Source organism: Carassius gibelio, chromosome A10 (assembly GCF_023724105.1).
Source record: "Carassius gibelio isolate Cgi1373 ecotype wild population from Czech Republic chromosome A10, carGib1.2-hapl.c, whole genome shotgun sequence".
Taxonomy (NCBI): Eukaryota; Metazoa; Chordata; class Actinopteri; order Cypriniformes; family Cyprinidae; genus Carassius; species Carassius gibelio.
Genome location: NC_068380.1, coordinates 17,376,213 through 17,399,451, shown reverse-complemented (window position 1 = coordinate 17,399,451; position 23,239 = coordinate 17,376,213). Strand labels below are relative to the sequence as shown.

The 23,239-nt window shown below is 37.6% G+C and overlaps 1 protein-coding gene across 7 annotated transcripts in view; it reads left to right on the top strand.

The window, feature by feature from the left end:
- LOC128021422 (spermatid perinuclear RNA-binding protein) overlaps positions 1–12,885 on the top strand; it is an 88,965-nt gene extending 76,080 nt beyond the window's left edge. For 5 of the 7 annotated variants that reach the window (XM_052608562.1, XM_052608561.1, XM_052608564.1 and 2 more), the window contains exons 16-19: positions 211–351; positions 585–717; positions 2,042–2,092; positions 7,592–12,885. In XM_052608562.1, coding sequence (XP_052464522.1) covers positions 211–351; positions 585–717; positions 2,042–2,092; positions 7,592–7,686 — 420 coding nt within the window. In that variant the 3' untranslated portion in view covers positions 7,687–12,885. Of the gene's footprint in view, positions 1–210; positions 352–584; positions 718–2,041; positions 2,093–5,160; positions 5,643–7,591 lie in introns of those variants that run through there. The other 2 variants (XM_052608566.1, XM_052608565.1) reach the window with 1 other exon arrangement.
- Positions 12,886–23,239: the final 10,354 nt, after the last annotated feature.

Here is a 23,239-nt window from a genome sequence, read left to right as displayed (position 1 = left end):
TCCAGTCTTTAGTGGCAGCACCATAGGAATATATAATTATCAAACAGAAAACGGTTATTTTAAATTATAATAGTTGACAGTGTTACTTAAATTCTTATTATTCCAATTGTAAAAATAAATAAATAAAAAAAGCACCTTATCATACAGTACATGTCATCTCACATTTCAGTCACTGATCTCATTTCCTGTTCAAAATCCTCTCGTGGACAGGTGGAAGTGGACGGGCAGAAGTTTCGTGGTGCGGGGCCCAATAAGAAAGTAGCCAAAGCCAGCGCAGCCCTCGCGGCTCTAGAAAAACTCTTCTCCGGGCCTAATGCTGCTGGCAACAAGAAGAAGAAAATAATCCCTCAGGTGGGTCATCAGCTGCTTCGATTAGTGACCGATAACATCCAGATGCTGTTGTTCAGGATTCAGTGTGTCCATCAGATAACCGCCGTCAGTGCTTGACAATCCATGACTGTGACCTGCAGGCTAATTCATCTCTTTTCTCCAGAAATCAATCTGTGGCAACCCTTTAACTGTAGATTCTTGTCGCTGATTAATAAAGCCTGTGGGGTTATTAACTGTGTGTGTGTGTGTTGTAGAGTAAAGGGGCATTAGCTGCCGCTGCTGCTGTGTCTGCGGTGGCGGTCCAGGCAGCACGAGGGCGAGGAAGACCCACCCTCACACGAGGAGCCTTCATCAGCGCTGCGGCAGCACCTGGATACGTCACACCAGGTGTGTGTTTAATGCCAGACAGTGTTTCTAGAGTGACTACAGGCCTCTAATTGATTTTTTTTCTAGGCACGTTAAACTACATGCACCAACGCATGTCTATTACAACTGCATTACTTTACCTACAGCTTACACTTAGGGCTGGGCGGTAAATCAAGTACGACATACTGATATAGTAATACATGGAATGATGAGATAATACCGTAGATATGCATATAGGTCTACAGTAGATCGAAACCAGCGCGTCTGAAAACCAGCGAAGGAAGTTGAGAGTGAGCTGCTGTGGGGAAAGTGCATAATTCAGTTTGTTCTAAACATGACTCATGCTTTATATTAAGGGCTTTAAAATAACTGGTAAGATACGGTTAACTCGTTCTGACTAAAATATCTATTTTGCTAAAATATTTGTTGTTGGACTAATAAATTATTATTATTATTTTTTTATATATATATATAATAATTGTTGTACTACTAAAAGTAACAGTAAAGGTTTAATGTTATAAAGATTTAAAATCAAATAATGCTGCAATTTTTAGCTTTTTATTCATCAAAGAATCATGAAATTAAAGAAGGTGACAGTTTTATTGTATTAAGCAGTACAACTGTTTTCAACATGAATAAAAATAAGGAAATGTTTCTTGATTAGCAAATTTAGGATATTAGAGTGATTTCTAAAGATCATGTGACACTGAAGACGGGAGAAATACAGCTTTGATCACAGAAATAAATTACAACTTAAAATAGATTAAAATATGAAATAGTTATTTTTAATTGTAATAAATATTTCACTTTGTTACAATGTATAATGTCTTTTTTTTCAAAAGCATAATAAAATCTTACTGACCCCAAACTTTTGAACAGTAGTGTATAAATAGACTACTATAATTGAATCTAATTTTTCTAAAGTAAAAAAATAAATAATTCACAAACAAAAAATTTGTGAAAATTTTTATTTTTATATTCTAAAATATATATATATATATATATATTTTATATTTCATTTTTATATAATTATTTTTTTTTTTACTAATCCTTTAGATTTTAAAATAGATTTTCCTTAAAGTCACATTATATCAGTATGCCTTACTTTTGAAGGGAAACGCTTTCTCTAGTTGTTTTTAAGTATAGTATTGTCTGTTTTTGTTTGTTTATGAGGTGTATTTAGATTTTATTCATGTGTAGTTTGTCTTTAGAAAGGCTCTGTCACATGACTCTTGACAGCGAGGTCAAAGGTCACAGGGAGAGTCGAGGCCCTGACACGACTCATGTGAAGGAGTCTTAACACTTATATTTCACCATTTATATCATGATTACCGTGTTCTCGCAGGCTTCGGAGCCCCGTACGGGTACAGCGCAGCAGCCGCCACTCCTGCATACGGTACGTACCCCTTCCTTCCCGTCCTCCCTTCCTCCTGTCAGGGTCTAGGGTCCAAATCTGCCCCCACTTACTTCCCCATTCAGCTCTCAAATTGGGCTTTCAAACCCCAAAATCAGTCCCTGGACGATGGAAACGAACCATAACCTTTTGGTTCTTAACTGTGGTTGGAGCAAGACTTGCTGCACCTGGCCTGAGTGTGACTTTGCTGGTCTAGTCTGCCTGCTCAACGCTTGACTCTGGGCGGCTCTCTAAGCGTCAGTCTACAGCGCACAGTTACACCATTCAAAGCAGCCGCTGGGCATGATGGGTGAGAGGAAGATCACGCTAAACACAGTCTGAAGACTACTGCTACGACTAGCTAGCATAGAGCGTAAACATTTTAAAGGGATAGATCAACTAAATCTGAAAATTCTGTCATCTTTTACTCACCCTCCTGTCCTTTTCCTTTCTACTGTGGAACACAAACAACAGTTTTTGTTCAGTGGGATCCAAACACTGGAACCCACTGACTTTCACTATACTGACAAAAGAACATTTTCATAGATTATAGCTAGGGTGAGTCAAAGATGACAGATTTAGTATTTAGTTTTTAACCGTTTAATAGCCTGCTCATCTTAAGGCCCGTTCGCACCAAGAACAATAACTGTAATGATAACTCTATTAGCATCCAAGCTCCTCAGAGTCTCTGGATTCTGATTGGCTGTCAGTGTTTTTATCATTCATTAGCTGCAAAAAAAATAAAAAAATGAAAGTGAATTATAAAGAGATCATTATTCTGTGTTGATATCGTTTATAGCTGTGATGTGGACTTGGCTATTTTCATAGATTTGGGCTGATTATTAAAACATTATAGTTATCAGACTTTGTGTTAAAAACTTAAATTGCTCTGTTAGTAGGAAAATCCCTTTTTATGGTTACTTGGTTAAATTTTAATGGCGTAATTGAATAATTAATCACACTGAATCAAACTGACAGCTCACAGGAAACACACAGTGTAAAATGTGCCTGTATTCTAGAGAAAGCTCTGAGAAAGCGTTTGACCCATGGCCTTATGGGATAGTAACCTGCCCATCAGATCTCAGCAGTATATTTCACCTACTCATTCATATAGTATGATTCCAGACATATTACTCATACTGCTTTTTCCACATTCAGGACAGTATTATTTATATGCTATTGAAGTATTAATATGAAATGTCAATATTTGAAAGAGTTCAGAGTTTGACCCCCCTGCGGGACCACCTGCATTGTGCGAAGCCGTCGAGGTTGTGAGCTATTCGTTTGTAAATACTAGCTTCAGGTATGTGATTTATGTTTTAATTCATCGTGCGTTGTTATTGCGTCTGAAATATCTGAAGCTCCATGTTAGGGATGTTTCATAAACACAGATGACGCACACAGTCGGTCAGGTTTATAAACAGAAGTGTGTCGTTTTAGGAGCGCCTCTCCGGTCAGGCCCAGATGAAGATGCTTTGAATGAGTCTTATGTGCGGGGGGAACCAGGCTGAATTTGGGGGGTGTTTGCTGTGTTTATATTCTCGGAGGATGAGGGGGGCGGGTGGGGGGTGGATATGGGGTTGCTCCCAGCGCCCTGGTCTCTGCCTGCCACATAAAGACTGTTCCTTTAAGTGGAAGGTGAAACCCGGTATTGTGCGGTAAGAGGACAGTGCGCCCCTCTCTTTGACGTCTCTCTGGTTTGGTGCCTGAGAGCTGTGTGCATGCAGTAATTCTCACCAGTCATCGTACGCTGTTCAGTCCTCTTCCTCCTGTTGCTGCTTTGGGATTTCTAAACGGGAACGACTGTGAGACTACGACTGCTATTCACACACACACACACACACACGGCACAGAATGAACACTCCACATAAGAGCGCCAGCCGGCAGATCACTCCTGTAACCCTTCATGTGCCCCTACCCACGACTCACCTGTATGCTTCAGACACTAGGTTTAACTTTATTACTCTCAATTAGATAGTTCTGTCTAGTAGTTAAAACTAGGGCTGGGCAATATATTCAATATTTATGATATTATGATATTATGCTTCTTTTTTAATTATTTTGTATTTCCTTGAAAAAATGTTGCAATGTAATGAAAATTCTAGTGACTCTAAGTTAAACTCATTTAGATAAAAACAGTTTAACAATAGGACAAATGTTAACATTGAAAAAAATCTAAATAATTAAATCTGCCTCGACTTTAAATAAAAATTTTACTGTTATTTTTCGATTTGCACATTGTGAAAAAAATCCTTTAATTTAGTGTAAATATTAATAAAAACTAGAAAACTATTTTAAAATAGATTTTAATTGTATATTATTAATGAACTATATTAAATGTATATCATTTTTTTATAGATTGTAATTAAAATTAAAAAAAATTATATCTTTCACTTAGTGTTAATTTTGTAATTGTGTGAAAAGCTGAAAAACATAAGAGTTTTTTACAGCATTATTAATAAAATAAGTTTTTATTTCTTTAATCTCTAAATTTCATGAAAATTTGTGGAAAACATACTGTATTTTAACTATAATTTTACTGCATTTCATGGTTTGATTTATACATTGCTGAAATTATTGATGGTTTGGTATAAAAAATGTTGGGTCCCTCATGAAAATATTTCTGGAAGATATTTTAAAGAAATATACAATAATTTATCACAGTGTAAGTATACTGAAATTCAGCAACACACTCTTGTAGTGTAGACCAATCCATTTAAAGGACCAAAGCTACAGCAACTCTTACATTTTATTTAATGTACAGTATATCACTCAGCCCTACTCAAGAGTCATTATTCATAAGATGACTGAGTATAGGTCGACTGTATGTGTATATCATGTCATGTGACATTAGGCAGCAGGTGCATGTGTGAATTCATCTGAATTAATGCTTGATTTATGCCCTCTCTTCTCACCTGACCTCACTCTTCCTGCTCCTCCGCTCTCTTGGGTTCATGTCCCCATGCTAGAATGAGACTGAATTGGCATTAGCTTCATTTGAAACAAAACACTCGCAGGTCTTTTATTTTGTCCTGGACTTATGTGGAGTGCTCTTTTCATTTTCTCTCTAGGTTTGCCCAAGAGAATGCTTCTGTTGCCCATCATGAAAATGCCCGCCTACCCCGTCCCTCACTACTCTTTCTTTTAGCTCAGGAGCCTAGTTTATACACACACTCATGTACACACACAGCATAGATGTACGTGAGAAAGGAAGGTCAGATAGCACAGCCCTATCACATGTAAGGACAGCTATAAGGGGATTTGTAAAGTGCTTTTTATTTGATCAGCATCACTTTGTTTTCTTACTGTCTTCTGGTTTTAAGCAAATACAGGTTTTATGTTCTTCAGAAAGAAAACTTGAAGGATTTGTACTGTGAATTGTTACCTCATCCTTGGGAATTTAAATTATATCAGCCTCTTTTGTTATGGTGGTTGTGTTTTTTCTTAGAGAATGGGAATAGGCTTAATATATGTACGGTTATCAGGAGCTGTGTTTAAGATGTATAGATCGAATTCATACTACCGCTAACAAATAAACCTTTATCTTCATGAACTGACTGGTGTATATTTGAAACTCTTTAGTTACTCATTTAGCAGATATACTTATACATGTATATATTCTGCTGTAGCTGTAACAGCTCTAAGTTTACATATCCTTTAGCTTGCAGATACTTTCAGAAGTTTTAAGGCATGTTTCAGGTTCAATACAATGTTTTCTCAACGGACAGCATCTTCGCATCTGTTGATGACCACAAAAACTGTTCTGATATGTCCTTCAGTTTGTAAAAAAAAAAAAAAAAAAAAAAAGGAAAAATCGCTGTAATGCTCTTTCTGTGTGGGTGTATGGGGTTAGTCATTCTGTAGTTGTTTTTGTTTCTCAAAGCATCTGTGATACCATTATTTATATATATATATATATATATATATATATATATATATATATATATATATATATATATATATGTTAAAGCTATACTTTCAAAAACATTTGTTTTCATTTTTATGTTAAAATTTCAATATACAAATGTATATTTTAATGTTAAAAAAATCCTGTGCGCATATATAAATAAATAAAAAAATTATATATATATATATATATATATATATATATATATATATATATATATATATATATATATACTAGCTGCTGGACAAATAATTTCTCTTCTGTGATGATCAAAAGTATTTATTGAACCCGGAACATTCCTTTTTATTTCTTTCTAACAAATTGTGTTTCAAGACAGAGCGTGTTTAAGGCAGTTAACTCAGGGTTGGTTAGTCAGGCTCTAGATGTCTATTCTCCCACTGAGCAGTTAGTGATAGAGTCGAATCACACAAAGGCACTCCTCACACAGTTAACTCAAACACGGCCCTCACATGGACACACACCGGAAGCTCCAGTCACAGCCTTACAGCGGAGAATCGAAAGCAGCAACAAGGGATCCATGGAGACATGCTACTGAAATGTCTTTTTGTCTTTTTTGTTTTTACTTATTGGTGAGTGTCTTATTGTGTGTGAGATGTTATTTCATACTCCTCCAAACGCCAGCACAAGCCGATTCACATTGAGGTATGCTCGGGGTCTTTCCTGAACAGTGTTATTTTAGTATCATTGAGATACTGTTTTTAGTTTGTTTTTATTAGTATTCTGGATTAATTTATTTTTATATATATATATATATATGTGTGTGTTCTTTTTTTCAGTTTTACGGTTTAATCAGGTTAAACAATGTTTTTTATGTTTCATTATATTTTTGTTAACGCTATTTCATGTAACATACTTTTTTAAATTAACTATAATAACCCTGTTTCTGACCCTTTGAGCTACAGACCTTCCAAAGATGCCGCACTCCTCTTTGAATTAAATATAATGTACATTTTTACAAATGGTCTTAAGTTCACGTTCATAAAACACTGAAGATGATTTGGACTATGCTTGTGCTGATTTATGGCTGGGTCATGATCGTCGCTTACCAAAGAGGAACTCCATCTCCATGGTTAGACGAGTGCTCACGATATTGCCATCCATTGTTAATGGATCCCTCACATTTGTCATAGTCATCCTTCAAGTGTCCACTCCAAACCAATGGCCCTTCCTCTTTGGTAGCGATCGCTGTCATTGTACTATACTCTCTCCAAAATCACGACAGATCTGATTTGTCAGAGTTGTGTACTAACTACATCTGTATGGAAACCTCAGAGTTGCCACATACGTTTCACATTTCTTCTGCCTTCTCTCAAACGAATGAGCTCTATTTTTTTTTCCGTTTTGTTTGACAGTTAACCGTGCAGCTTAAGTTGTTGATGTCTTTTTTATTAACCTGAGACGCTCCCGGTGCAATGAAAACCCCACGTACAGCCCGAAAGAGCAGAGACCCTAGTATCCACCCCTGTGGCACACCCTAACCCCATTTCCCCCTTGCCATCAGAATGTGTATACCGCTGCCTCCTCCTGGGCCGCACCATTAATCGCAGCTCTCTCTGCTCTTGTCCTCACTGTAGGTGGTCTTTTCATTGACAATCCCTTTTACCAGCCGCGGACCATCGCTCCTTTTTTTATTCACTTGGGTCCTCAAGATCTCTTCTCTGACTTCTAGAACCATCAGGTTGTGTGGCTCTAAACTGTCGTACCACTCCAGGCTTGACCAGGCTGTCTCCACCACACAGAAACGGCCCAAACGTCATACGCTCTCAACCCAAACCCATCCATAACCAATCTAAGGATCCAAAAATGCACCAATCTTACAAAAGCAATACTCTATTTGACTTTCTCATCCCCGAAAACTGTCCGGGGACTTCGGTTCCTTCTTATATAGCAATAGACTTGAACTCTTTTGGGCTTTAAGCTTACTTGAGATGTGAATGTTCAGTTGAGTTTTACTCAAACTTGGCATTGCAATATAGTCATTTTCACTGTATATTCACCACGTGTGTATCTGTGGCTATATTATAAATACATGCATATATATGTATGGTCTATGGCACTATAAATATATATGTGTAGATATACGATGTACTTATGTATATTTATATACAGTATATATATATATACACATATACATATTCTTGGTATTAATTATTTTAGAATTGGAACGTTATCTGTAACCATTATACTAAGATGTAACTTTCTTCCAGTTTTATATACACAGTATATGTATACGCTATACATGTATATGCTAAGCAATTTAATCTCGTAATTATTCTTGTGAACATGCAATACGAAAGCCCTTTTCTTAATCTACCTGTAGTAGATTAGTAATGCTTCCTTCTCTCTGACTCAAGCAGCTTCGTCGTGTCTCTTCGTCAGATCTACGCGACTGCGCACTTGTGTTTTTGCTCAGTCGACCAAAGTCTGGCGTTCTGGTTGGGTTAGGAGGTTTTCTTTCAAACACCTGCCACCTAAATCCACACCTCACAGATATACACACAGGTCTTTAAAGCACATAACACGGCAGATTTGTTTACACCTCCTGGCCATTGGCTGAGGTGCAGACTCGTACATGTAATCACGGTACGAGGGGGCAGCTAGTGTGACCCGGTCACTCCTCACTTTCCCCTGCAAAAGCACAGGTGGCTCGGTTTAATGCGGCATAGGTGGCCCTTCATTTGCCTTTCCTAGAAATGTGTCATACTTCTCAGGCCTGTTTCACATGCAACAGTGTTTCACAATTGGACATATTTATATTATTGCATATGTTGCAGCATTTACATTGAGCATGTGTTTGTGTTACAGAAGCATTGCTGCTAGTTTCTGTGCGGTGCCTATTCTCGCCGAAAATATGTTGAATCTATTTATCAGCACAGTAGTTTGCATTAAAGTCTCAAACACACAAGCTGCCAGTCACTAATTCATAGTTGTTCTTAAAAGAGATGGTCAATGTAGTAATCCAGAAATCACTCTTGTGAAAGTGTAACGTTTCACGGCCGTGCACACGTGTGTTGTGAAACAGGTCTTCTGATGCAGCAACGTGTGCTCGCTTTTTACTTTTGCGTTTTTCTTCAGCTGGTCTGTTGTAGCGCAACTTTAGGCTATCTAATTACTAACAGCATAAAAAAACTCCCAGATATCAACCACAGAGCACAGTCATGGGAATAAGCGTGATATTGTTTTAGCTGTTAGCTATTCGGACTTAAGGCTATATTCGGAAGCATCCTACCGTCAGGATTGTATTACTGTATTAGTCTAAATGCATATCGTTAAGTAATTTTTATATCAAAATTTCCTACACTTGTTACCTTCACGTGTATAAGAATAGATAATTCAATCAATATCACTAGTAATGTATTGATGTTTGTATGCGTCAAAATACTTTTGATAATTTACTGAGCGTTCAGTAACCAATGGAATGTACCAACTTCTCACCGAAACCCAAATGTATATGGCCCAAACAGTTTGCAAAAACAGGACAGGACTGACATACACCCAGCACACATATACACTGAACGTGTGAAATCCCCATGTATTTAGTCATATTTTAGCTGTTGTGTTTGAATGTGAAATATTGTAGCTCTCAAATAGGAAAAGATGGGATATAATCACAGAAATACCACAGAATAGTGCTATTTTATTTAGAGTACAGTAATAATTTAATAAAAGCAATAGCACAACATGCATCATATAATAGTAACAGTTTAAATATGCTTGTTTTAAATATTCACTTTTTCTTTAAATGCAACATTTTAAAAAACAAATTCATTTGTTCCCCAACCAGACGAGACTTCGGTCAGTTTTGAATTAGAGCTGGTAAGTCTTGTGTGGGTAAGTTTTGTGTGGAAATGCAATAAATAGAAATTTGAGAGAAACAAAACACCATGCAATGACAAAACATCAGATGGCCTTTATTTTTCTTTGAGCTTTACATATGATCGTACACACACAAGCCCCTTTCCACACCAGCATCATCCAGTTCAAACAACTGACAGCTGGGATTTAACGCTATTAACGTTATATTGAGTAAGTAAAAGCAGAGAATCTTCCATATTATTTATGTTTAATTAGTTTGCAGAACATAAAACCCTTTATTTGTGATTAAAGTCAACATGAAATCAAAATGCATATTTCATCTCACTGCAATAAATGCATATGCAATGACTTTTGGCTGATTTCAACAAGTTCTCCTTTTCAGACCCTTTTCTCTAATTATCTGACTTGCTTATATGTATACTTTCATAATTTTGAAAGACATGACATTATTTACAGAAGCGAGATTAGTGTTTCATGTTGACTTTAACCAAGAACACCTCGTAATATGATTTCTCACACTCACATGTGCTGCAAAATATTACATTTATCAAAGCAATGTCTCATAGTGAGCGAAGATATTACAGGGAGGTCTCATTAATCCGAATCCAGTGTAATAATCCATATAGTTTGTCTTTCTTAACTCCAGACGTAGCTGCATTTATTATTTCTCTCTTTTTTTTGCGCTGCTTAAAAAGCATCAGAATCTTCTTCTGAAGTCCAAATATGTGTCTCTTCATGCCAGCCTGCTTCCCAGGTTCATCGACAGCCAGTCATCAATATGTTGTGAGGACTCATATTTTAGTTCAGTTTAAGTTTGAATTCTGCTCATCAAAGTCAAGCGGAGCTCGTCAGCTGTGTTCGAATCTCAGTTGTCTATCATAGAGAGAAGACATGTTGAGCCACGAGAGAGCATCTGATTCAAATAAACCAGGCTCGATTTTCTTGGAAGCCATCAAAAGTTTATTTTCTATTCTGTTTGGTCTGATGTCACCATTTGTGGGCGGAGCCCTGATATTTGCACAAGATTGCATACCACTTCCATCAGCTCTTTTCAGATAGATGTCAAATGCAACATCTACATGCCTCATCCACTTCTGCTTTTTTAGTCCTGTTAATTTGTCTGAGCCATGAGGCAGCAGTTAATGTATGTTCTGTAGACGTCTTGGAGTCAGGGTGCTCACCCGAGTATCACAGGTTCCCCAGTACCTTCACTTTATCTATTAGGCATTAATCCAAATTTTGGTCTTTTACAAGCATTCTTGTTCTGTGAAAACTGATCATCTTCTTGATCTTGTTTTAGCATTGTAGTGTGGACTGTGAAACTGAGGTATTTGAAGACAATGAAGCATGTTTAGTCATGTGGCACATATTTTACGGATAGAGATGTCGTTAAACCTACATTTAACTGTTGTGTGCTGTTCAAATCCACAGTGTTGCTTAAGATAAATGTCACTTTGTACAATCTTCCAATATTTCATTCCTGCAAAGATGACAGAAAATGTACTCGCAAATGCTGTTCTTTGGCAAAATATGAGGACAATTGTGTTTTAGAGCAAACATATCATGGTGAGTGAGTGTGACCTGGACACAACAGTAAGTAGTGAGGTAATTTGATCATAAAAAGGTCCATGCCAGAAAAATAGTGTGAGAATTTTATTTTGTATGGTCTCTCTATGGTGGATCTTAGTAAGCTTATTGTGCATTTTCAGCAATATAAATTTTTACACATTTTTTAGATGTTTCAAACCCTATTTTCGACCATTTTTCGTATCTGGATTAATGCAGACATAACCAATGTAGAAATCTAGACTGAAATCATAACATTGGCTCCGAAATCTCACATTTCACTGTTGCCTCTGATAAAACACAATTTTAAAACAAAATGTTGTCACCAATATCTAGGATTTTTTATGTTTATTTATTTATTTTTTCATTTAATAGATAAATGGCTAGATTCACAGATTCTGGAAAAAAATTGCATTTTTAATTTTAGACACTCACTATGTAACAGATGGATGACCATTAGATTTAGTCCTAAAGGGACATATCCCTGCAAAAAAACACTGATGTACACTTTCAAATGTTGGTGCTTTTTCAATACAAGAAGACTACTTAGTATTTTTTTGAAACAGTTAAGTGGTGGGATATTTATCCTGTCATGAAGGAAAGGGACTTGTGTGCAGGACTCGAGTTGGAAATTCAGTTTGCAAGCTTGCGATGTAAGTACAGAAATATAGATCCAGTTTCAGCTTGAGCAAGCTTGCAGAATGGATTGCTGAAGTGAATGTTTTCTCCACGTCTCTGATCCCCCCTGCATATAGCCGGGGCAGATGGGGACGGCCGTCATTTGAGCTGGCTCACGTATGAGCCGAAGCGCTGAAGATCCCATACACTGAACCAGCAACAGAGCCATGTTTAGGTTTGAAATGTATTTATGTAGAATGTACTTTCATAGAAGAGCTAACTGCATCTTTTAAGACACATCCAAATACACTGATATGAATTAATTACCTATATTATAAAAAAAATACTCACGTGATTTGTGTGTTAATTTTTTCCTCCTTTAGGGGTGCTAATGTCCATTTTTATGTTTCTTTATTATTATTATTAATATTATTTTGAATCTTCATGAGCATGGCAAATCCTTGCTTGTGTGCTCTTCCATGATTCTGTAAATACTTCTCTAGAGTCGGACTGCAAGTGAAAGCAGTCTGCGGGATCCTCAGTAATCCATGTCACAACTTTTATGTAACTTGACAAATGATATATATATATAAAATATATAAAGATTTAGATTTGAGATATTATAAAGGGTAACAATATCATGTGAAGTGGTGATTGTGCACAACTGTGAGCAAGCAGTGCTTGAACATGACAGCAGTATGGTATCATATTACAAACTATTAGTTGTGAAAATACTATAGTGTTTTTTCTGTCACTTAATTGCCATAATTTATGCTATTAAAGTAAAGTGTGAAATATCTATAAAGTGTAAACTTTTTTTTTCTCTTTTATAAATATATCAAGACATTAAACTCTTTTTGATATGTGGTGTATTTTGTCCTGTGTCCTTTTTGTTTACATCTAGAGTATACTTAGAAGACAGAAGCTTGTCATACTTAAAATTATTAAGTTATTGATTAGAGAGGTCGTATATGTTGCAATAAATTTTATACAACGACCAGTCATTGGATATGTGCACTGTCTCCAATAAGCTAGGGGGCAGTAATGTGCAACAGCCAATAAACCTCAGTCAGGTTAGACACCATGTTCAATTAAACATGGTTGAAAATGAAGCAGTGAGGGAGAGACTTGGTGGATTTGGTGAACTGGTTCAAAAAGATCCGGTTACAGCAAATGATTCGTTCGCGAACTGGATATCACAAACTGCTTTGTTTTGAACTCTCTCACAACAGACACGGAAGAGAAGACAATGCTGAATAAAGTCGTAGTTTTTGCTATTTTTGTACCAAAATGTATTTTCGATGCTTCAACAAATTCTAACTGACCCCCTGATGTCACATGGACTACTTTGATGATGTTTTTCTTACCTTTCTGGACATGGACAGTATACCGTACACACAGCTTCAATGGAGGGACTGAGAGCTCTCGGACTAAATCTAAAATATCTTAAACTGTGTTCAGAAGATAAAAGGAGGTCTCACGGGTTTGGAATGACATTAAAGGTGCCATCTGTAATGTTTGGCAAAAAAAATCAAGTCATACTCCACATTCCATAACAGATGGGGGCAGTATGCCTCAATAAAGTGAATCGGTCTACTCTAGAGTAACAAACGAGAAACGGCATAGTCTGTGCTCCGCCCCTACTTTCACAACAACACTACAGCCATAGCCGAAGCCTAACTGTGCGTTCAAAACTGGGCAAAAATTGATCTTGCCGCTCTGCTCACGACGCTGCAGAAAGATTTGTGAGCGCTCAGACGCTCTAACGTAGATCGAATGCTTATTTTGTATTGAAAGCGGCCGCAAAGCAAACAAGCTTGTTGATCTCGTGCAGACTAACCACAAGGATTATAACCTCATTAAATATTGTTGTGATCCTTTACTTAAAATGAACAATCTCAGACACCTTGGTCCACGTATCACTTTTAATTTATTTTTTATGTCCCTGTAGGCAAACAGGGACACATTATAGATTAATACAAACGCTAAACAGCAATAATCAACCTGTCCTTTATTCTGCTTGAGAACTAATGTGCCAACTCTCAAGCATTCACCGTGAGACACACGCAATTGACTCTTTTTACACGCTTTCACGCCACACATCAATTTTTTCAGTCAAAGAAAAACCACGAAGCAAAGAGGACACGGAGACCAACAGACTAGACAGAGTAGGTTAGTTATGATAGGGCTGTGCAAAAAATCGAATGCGATTTTCATGCACCTCTAATCAGTAAAGACGCTCCTGTAATTAGAAGTATATCTCCAGCATGTGCATTCAGATCAGGGTTGCCAGGTTTTCACAACAAATCCTGCCCAGTTGCTTCTTAAAACTAGTCCAAAACTAGCCCAATCGCGTTTCCGGGAGGTTCCCCGATAAAAATTGCTTCCCGGGGTTAAAAAATGAATTTTTGGGAAGGGCTTCCCTGGTAAAATTAGCATTTTAGGGGGTAAATATCACATTATTGGAATTGGGATTGCTTCAAACCGCGGACATGAAAAACAACCGCAGACTTGGCAACACTGGTTCAGGTGGAGTGGCAGTAACTGCACAGAGCCTTAGTCTACCGACAACTAACACAAAATCGCTTTCAAAATCGACAAAGAATCGCCAGCGATTTTAACATCGATGTTGTGTAGATTGTCAGTGAATTACGGCTGTGTAGTAAATGCCAACCAGTGTTGCCAAGTCTGTGGTGGTTGTTTTTCATGTCCGCTGGTCACAGCGACCCCAATACAAATAACGTGATATTAAGCCCCTAAAATGCGAATTATACCAAGGCAACCCTGCTAAAAAAAACTATATTTTAACCCCAGGAAGCAATGTTTAATCGGGGAATCTTCTGGAAGCGAGATTGGGCTAGTTTTGAGAAGCAACTGGGCAGGATTTGTTGTGAAAACCTGGCAATCCTGATCTGAACACAGGAGCGTCTTTACTGATGAGATGTACATGAGTAAAGACATTCACAGCCCTATATAATAAAATGGGTAACGTTAAGTTATAGCTAGCTAATTATCAATTACAAAAACATTTCTATGTTATAACTTCCCGAAAACAAATGCACAAACATATAAAACAAACTTCTAGCGAAATACTAACAGCATCTAACTTGCAAGTTCTGAGTCGAACCTCATTTCTTTCAGGGCCATCAGTTGTCTCCAGCGATTAAAAGCAGTGCCGATGTTTACTCTGGTATTCTTATCAGATGCCAAGGGCTTCAGCTATCCTTCCGCTCTCTTCTCTAAACTGAAAAAGTAGTGGGCTGTGTCGGTACACGATCCGTCCACCTGCACGATCCGTTCTACGCATGCGTAGTAGACTCTTTAGAAAACGCACATGCGCAAATGATAATTCTGTTTTGTGACGATTTACGACGCTGCACGATCCGTCCAGGCTCGATGCCAACAGCGCGCGATGCAGTATTTGCAGTAAAATAATTACTCCAAAGACTGGTACCACGACAGATATGATGAAGACCTTGACAGTGAACGGAGTAAACATAAGAGCAGAAAGTTGTTCCGTCTCCGACTGCTAAATTAAGAGGATACTTTGTTGATCACGCTGACAGTGTTTATATTGCAATATATTTAAAAAAAAACATTTTGTCCAGTAAGGAAAAGTGATCAAAATCGTGAACTTAACGTGTAATGTTACAAATTATTTCTGTTCCAAATAAATGCTGTTCTTTTGAAATTCTAATTCAAAGAATCATGAAAACATTTATCATAGTTTCAAAAATATAAAGTTGCAAACTGTTTTTATATTTCTGAAGGAAATGTGATGAAGACCGAAATATTATGTCGGTGCCTGTAACAGTTTTATACACTGCTGTCACGTTATCTGAGCTGTTTCTGGATGAAGGCAGACTGCTGACAGCGAGTGGTGTTGACAGAGTTCAGGGAAAACTTCCTAATTTCTGTATTAAAATGTTTGTTTTTTATTGGTTGTGTGATATTCTAATTTTGTGAGATACTGATTTTTAGTTTTATTTAGATATAAGCTGTAGTAATTAAAATTAACACACCTAATAGAAATATTTCACACAGTGTCTAATCTATATAATGTATGAGATTCATGTTTTACATTTGAATTATTGAAATTGACAAACTTCCATAATATTCTAATTATGTGAGACCTACCTGTATTTACTTTGTGCATGTTATGGTTTAAATGAAAATACAATAATAATATACAAACCATAACTCATAATAACTATTTAATTTAGGCTGAAAAGATGGTTTTAGGCCCCTTTTGAAAGACCCAAAACATCTTATGTTGTAGTGTAGTCTTAATTTTTGATATTTTATTTTATCATATGAGGAACAGGTAGAAGTGGAGGAGCTGCCCCTCACATTGAAACACATGTACGAGGCAGAATACATTGTGAGGAACAGTGTTGGTCTTTTCACTGGCCAGATGCAAGAGCCAACATACATGTTCATGGATCATGATGACCGAAGGGAAGCATGGAGGGTGCTGGAGTCAATGCAGTGCCATGCTATGGAGCCCTTCACATTCATTTTTGAAAAAATCAAGGACATGGAAACCTTTATGATTATTTGCAAAGACACCCTCAACCTGAGAGTAAATGCTGGAGTTGGCCTGCACAGTGACCCACACTCTGTGTGAGTGTGTGTGTGAGAGAGAGAGGGGGAGAGAGAGAGTGTGTGTGTGTGTGTGTGTGTGTGTGTGTGTGTGTGTGTGTGTGTGTGTGTGTGTGAGAGAGAGAGTGTGTGTGAGAGAGGGGGAGAGAGAGAGAGAGTGTGTGTGTGTGTGTGAGAGAGCGAGAGAGAGGAAGGGTAGGAGTGTGTGTGTGTGAGAGAGAGGAAGGGTAGGAGAGAGTGTGTGTGTGTGTGTGTGTGTGAGAGAGAGGGTCTATATAGACCCATACTAATACAAAATTACTAACTTAAAGGTTAACTATTAGTCAAGTCTGCTTTATTGTCAATTCTTCCATATGTACAGTACATACATACAGAGAATCGAAGACCCCCGGTGCATACAGATAACATTAACAGTACAGCAAATCTAGGTCAAATATAAAATGTACACACAACTGTACAATAAGGGAATGTAAAAAAGACATAATAAAATTAAAAATCAAGTTAAATAAAGCGGCACAAGGCAGATCGAGTGCAAATCAGTGAGGTGAACAAACAGTGCAGATAAAAGATTTTTAGTGCAAAAAGAAGCTTACTCAGTCTGATTAAATTGACAAAGGGCTCAAGAGCAGTTATTTTTTTTAACTGACAGGTGAGTTGGTAGAATGACGCCAGTTCGATTAGCAGCTTTTAATAAATAAATAAAAAACTACACAAACGGCCTTTGACAATACTACTGACCTCAGACCAAAACACGGCAAGTTAAGTAAATTAAGCCTTATACCAGCAATGAATCGCAAAGTATGGAGGAAAGTGATCATGTATTTTCATGTAACGACTCGCAAATCCTTTATTATTTTGGATTGGCAACTACGTAAACACATAGTAATGCATAGCGTAAAGCTACATTTAAAAGCATCCAACTAGACCCGCTGTTAAATGTTAAACACAATACAACTAACGTTACACAAATATGCCGCAAGTTGTGCCGCCTTGCCGTCAAGTGTTTTAGTAGGTACCGATAGTGTAGGAAAACAGTGACGTTTTCTTCTACGTAATTACGCGCATGCGTAGAACGGATCGTGCAGGTGGAACGGATCGTGTACCGACCATAGACAGTAAAAGAAATGGACACAGCGACCCCATTGGAACTCAATTGAGACAAATGAAGCCCAGTTTTAGCGTTTTTTAGCACTTCCGTTTCTGACGCGCAGACTCAAACGAAGCTTGACGACGTCAGCAACCTGTCTGACAGATGTAAATCTTCTAAGTGGCTGTGCGTGCAAACTGCCATCGTTAATCTTGCAGAGACGGCGAGCTTGAGCGGGGAGTTCTTTGGCGTGAGTGAGCAGGAGTAAGTATTCTGATCAATTATTTTGTATAGTATTTTAAAATGTAACGCCAGTACGCCATATTAAGTTAATTGCCTGCGAGCTTCTCCTCCTGTCTGTACGGTAATGCGACAGAGAGCCGAGTGGTTATGACGCAATCGTTAGCCTATTTTTTACAAAAACTATTAATACGGGGCCATAATGTAACATAGAAAGTAATGAAGCCCTTTATACATTGTCGTGTATCTTTAGAAATAAATAATGGACAAACAGAGTCTTTAAACGCTTCAGATGTAAAGTTATTCGCTGTCAAAGTGACGCCAAAATGAATGAGAGTCAATGGGAATGCTAACGCAAGTGAAGTTCTGCTAAAAGATGGCAGCCCCCACCCGACTTCAACTTCCGGTCGAGTTCCTTGCCCCTTGGTACCGACAGGCTGTACTTTCCACACGATTGACATCAGGTTCAGGTACGCCCTGCGAGTTATTCGTGTATTCGTTGCAGGTTGGTGGTTATGTCACCCGCATACCGCCTCCCACGGCCGAAACTGGTATTACAACACCTGCCGGGCCGGGGCTAGTAATGCTAATGCTAATTAAGGTTGATATCTCTGCAGCACTATAACTTGACATTTTTTTAATGACATCATCGCCCTTATTTCTTCTCATTCTTTTGATGCGTGTAGGTCATGTTATGGATATTTTTACCTCAATTTCTGCATATGGCACCTTTAAGGTGAGTTATTAATGACATCATTTTGATTATTGGGTGAACTAACCATTTAAGCCTTGTCCAAATACCCACACTTGCGTCTTTGGCCACTTGTGAGCGTGTGATCGCAACAGGAAGTAAGTCTGCAAGCGCAAGTGCCTTTAATGCACACTAAATCCACACTCCGGAGCAGTATTCAAGGCTAAGTGTATCCCGTCATGTATCATGTTGTGGAAATAAATCGCGAGACTTTTTGCCAAGATCGCGAGAGGTCACGGAAACCTTCCAAATGTAAGTTAAATATAAATAATAATTAGATATTACATACAATTCGGAAGTAAAACAAAGTGCTACACGTTTTATTGCTGCATAGATTAGTATATTAATTTTGTACAACATTTGGAACTGCTTTTAAACACTTAATTAGAAGCACCACAAATGTAAAATTGTCATGTTATAGGGACTACTGAATAGACATTAAGAAGTAATTAAAATAAAGCTATGTAAACACTTACATTTTTACAATACTATAAGTGTGTCCCATCAGGTAATGAAAGTTTGACACACACTTGTGATCTTCATCCTCACCAAATACAGCTACTATGTCATAGAAGTAGTCAATTGGACAAGTGCGGGTATTTGGACAAGGCTTTATAGTCATTACATAATGGCACTCACTGTAGAAGTGTCCTAGATCACGCAATTTTCTCACACTCTCAACAACTCTTATGGAGTTTTTGTCTATTGACAGTATTTTTGGACAGACGTTTCATCAGCAGAACAATCCATTAGATGCACTGTACTTGTGTCCCTAACAGCCTCAAATCCAGTCCTGTCAAAAATAAAAAAAATGGGTCCAACCTGACTATAAAATCGCAAATGGAAAGTGCATTAGAGAAGATTGAGGGAATGCTAGGTAAGCAAGGATAGCAAGCTCTTAAACAACCTTGGGCCTGTCCCAAATGGCACACTTCATGTGAATTTGCATTCTTTTGGACTTCATGGCCATTCACACAGAACAGAAGAGTTCATCTCTTAAAAAACACATCTCTAGGCCTTGCGTTTTTAAACACAAAGATGCAAGACGTGGGAGTGGAATAAAAAAAAAAAAACAAGGCCTTGAGACATGTATCTTTATTATTTGAACGACAACTTAACATAAACGTTACATTTGGTGTGCCATTTGGGACAGGGCCACCGAGGTGAGCTTTGAAACAGACATGTACCTTACAGTCAAAGCAGCATTATGTCACAAATCTAGGACAATTTCAAGGGCCCAAAAATATTTAAATGAGGGGGACCACTCACCTCCCCCGACCTGAATTGCAATAGCAATTTATTGGGGTCTGAGCCAATGTAATGTCAAGGGGGCCCAGTATTCCCTGCACAAACTGTGGACTCTGAAGAAAGGCTGTGAGAGTTGGACAGGGCTCTTCCTTTTCCATTCTGTGCAAATCAATGCATGTCGTTGCATGAGCTTGTGTAATAATGTAATTCTGGGATAATAGACATCTGGGAAGAGAAGGATCATATTATTGACTCACCTAGTCTGTAATTAGTTGGGTAACTATTGTTGATGAGTCTTTAAATTTGAGTAGCGCTACAAGCTACTGTCCTGCAACAAGGGAGAAATTATAAGCGATCTGAAAAATGCAAATCCATGCAATTCATCTCCAGCAAGGAGCAAACAGTCCAGTAAATCAAACACTAACTGAAGTGATTTAAATACTATGGAATACTATGATTTAAATAATTTAAATACTATGAATGTTAAGCCATGGTGAGGTAAGACCAAGTATTTGAGCATGACAGTGGACGTAATACATGTTGCCAGAATGTAAAGGATCCCAGCTGTGTATTGGATACCTCTCATCTGGGAAAACCATTGCAGTTTTTTTTCTGCAGCTGTTCCTCGCCTCCATTGGAAGCTATTTTCAACGACTTGAGCAAGCATAAGATCAGGCCTGTGTCAGCGAAACCTGGGCAGAGTTGGAGGTACACTGGGGCTGGGTCGAGGTACTTCTGCACAAACCAGTCAGGGTCGGAGTATATGAGTGGAATCAACGTTCCCCCCGTTCCCTACCTCCTAACACATTCACTTAAGAGTGAGCTGTGGAGTTTGGGTTCATCAGCGATGACGTTTGAGTTTGTCCTGATGCCAGGTAACTCCCAGTAACAGGCTTCCAAAACCTGCTTAACATATCATCCCAGAGTGTAATTTTACAGGACCACATGCTATTTAAAAAGTTAGCTTATAGACAGGCTTAATGATATAACAAGACATGCTGTAGGACAGGGGCGCCAGCTGGCACTCGGGTATGAATCCAGAACGAAAAGCCTTAACTGGTTAACTGGTTCTAGACTAGATTGTGTTTATTGGGTGCAGTCGAATGTGTTCATGCTTCGTTTAAAAAAAAAAATAATAAAAATAAAAAATTTTAATTGACCTTTATTCTTCCCCGCTCTGTCTCTTCTCTGTTAAACGCGCTGATCATTTCCTGCTTTTATGATGCCCCTCCCTCAGAAATACACAACAGACTCTGATTGGTTAGCTAGTCCAGTGTGTTGTGATTGGCTAAACCATCTCTGGTGCACGTCTAGCCCCTAACCTCAGCAGCATGAGCTCCGCTTGCATTGTGAACAATAATGTCCTCTATATTGCTTATCAATTTGAGCCCGACTGAGACGCAGAGGATATACGTGAAGAAGATCATGCAGAACCTGTGCAAGCACAGCTCTTAATGGTATTTCTACTCCCTATACACTAGGCATTGGGTTAAAAACATCTGTTATAAAAAAATAAATAAATAAATAAAAAACTTAAAAACTTATTCACCATGGTAAAATCAATAATTTTTTATGCATGTAATGGATGTATGAACATATTCACACAAAACAAATAATCTGTGTAAACAATAATTTACTCCCATTATTATTATTATGCATAACCACATTTAATATAGTGTTTTAAAATGTTCTAGTGAATAATACTGGTAATTCTCACAACACACTAATAGTTTTAATTAGAATAGCATTCGGTCTAGCCACAGATGTTCAAATATTGCAATACATCCGGAAAAAAATCCACTTTTGAATATAGTTGGAACTTCAAGCAACTCTACTGCTCTCCATTGATCATTAAGGACGTCCAGTCTTGATATTACACGTTATTGTAACTATCACAAGCCAATACCAAACTATGCTTTGGCTAATAGTTTGGTAATTTAAATTAGAAAAGAGAGAAATCCCCTTACCTGTTTGTTTACAGTTTAAAGCTGCTGTAGGTAACTTTTGACGCTCTAGCGGTTAATAAACAGAACTGCTTGCGTCTTGCGGAAGAACATCGTAGCCGGAACTACTTCTCTCTGTTTATGTCTATGAAGAATCACAAAGGTACTGGGTTACTCCGCCGCGGTACCACCGAAGCAATCTAAAATAGTCCGAATATAAACACTTATTATAGGTGCACCCTAGTGATTCAGGACAAGCTAAAAACACGGTTTGGAAAATGGATTCATGGTGTACTTGCTTATTATATACATTTTTCTACATTTTGAACACAAACAAAGTTACGGACCGCAGCTCTGATTGGTTGATTTCTTACCGGGAGCGGTCTGCAACTGCAAATGGCAATAGGACACTGGGAGGAGCCAAGGGAGCTTGATTTTTTCACAGATTTTCTGTCTCATATTCTACTGTCCTCAGGACATAATGACAGGTTTAACAAATATGTAAAAAATATATTTTTTTACAAAAGTTACCTACTGCAGCTTTAAAGTGATGAAGAAATATTAGGCTAAAACATTACATTAACAAACGATGCATTAGGTTTCCATCAAGAAAATAGAGAAAGGGTTCCAGATTTAGAATATTATCAAATTCGTTCCAAATGTAAAGTAGAAATAATTTCTTCAAGCATAATTTGACTGTCGGAGCCTCCCTTTTCTTCCAGAACAGCAGTAGTAACTTCTTGGCTGTAATTAAACTGTATGCAAGCTGTTTGTTTTGTGTTCCTGATAATAGATACATACATTCAGAAAGTCCCAGAATGAGAAGTGCCGGATCCGACTGCATTTGCACCCTAAAAATCTCTGAAAATCACATCAAAAATTCCATTCCAATAACTCAGTATCTTGGAACAAACAATGGGACAAATCAGCATCTACTGAATTACAGATGTCACAAAAGAAAACATTTTGGAAAATTCTGTGTAGTTTCTATTTTTAATAATGTAGTCTGTTAATGATCTTAAATTGATTAAGGCAGTGTATATAGAATTAATAGAATGTTTGTTAATATCTTATAAACTCATCTGCCACATTTCCTCAGAAATCTCCACTCCTACTTCTTTTCCCCATTCTTCTTTAAGAAATCCTACATTTTCAATAATGCATTTTTACTTCCTTCACACTGATCAAGACACTTATAATTAATTGAGGGGGATGCATTATCCAATGAAGGTGTATGAGCATATATAGAATTCCTTTAGAAATATATATATAAAAAAATAGAAACTCTGGAGATTTACATTTCTGTTGCAGATGACTAAAGGATGTCAGAGCCCCATCATTAAAAATGTCC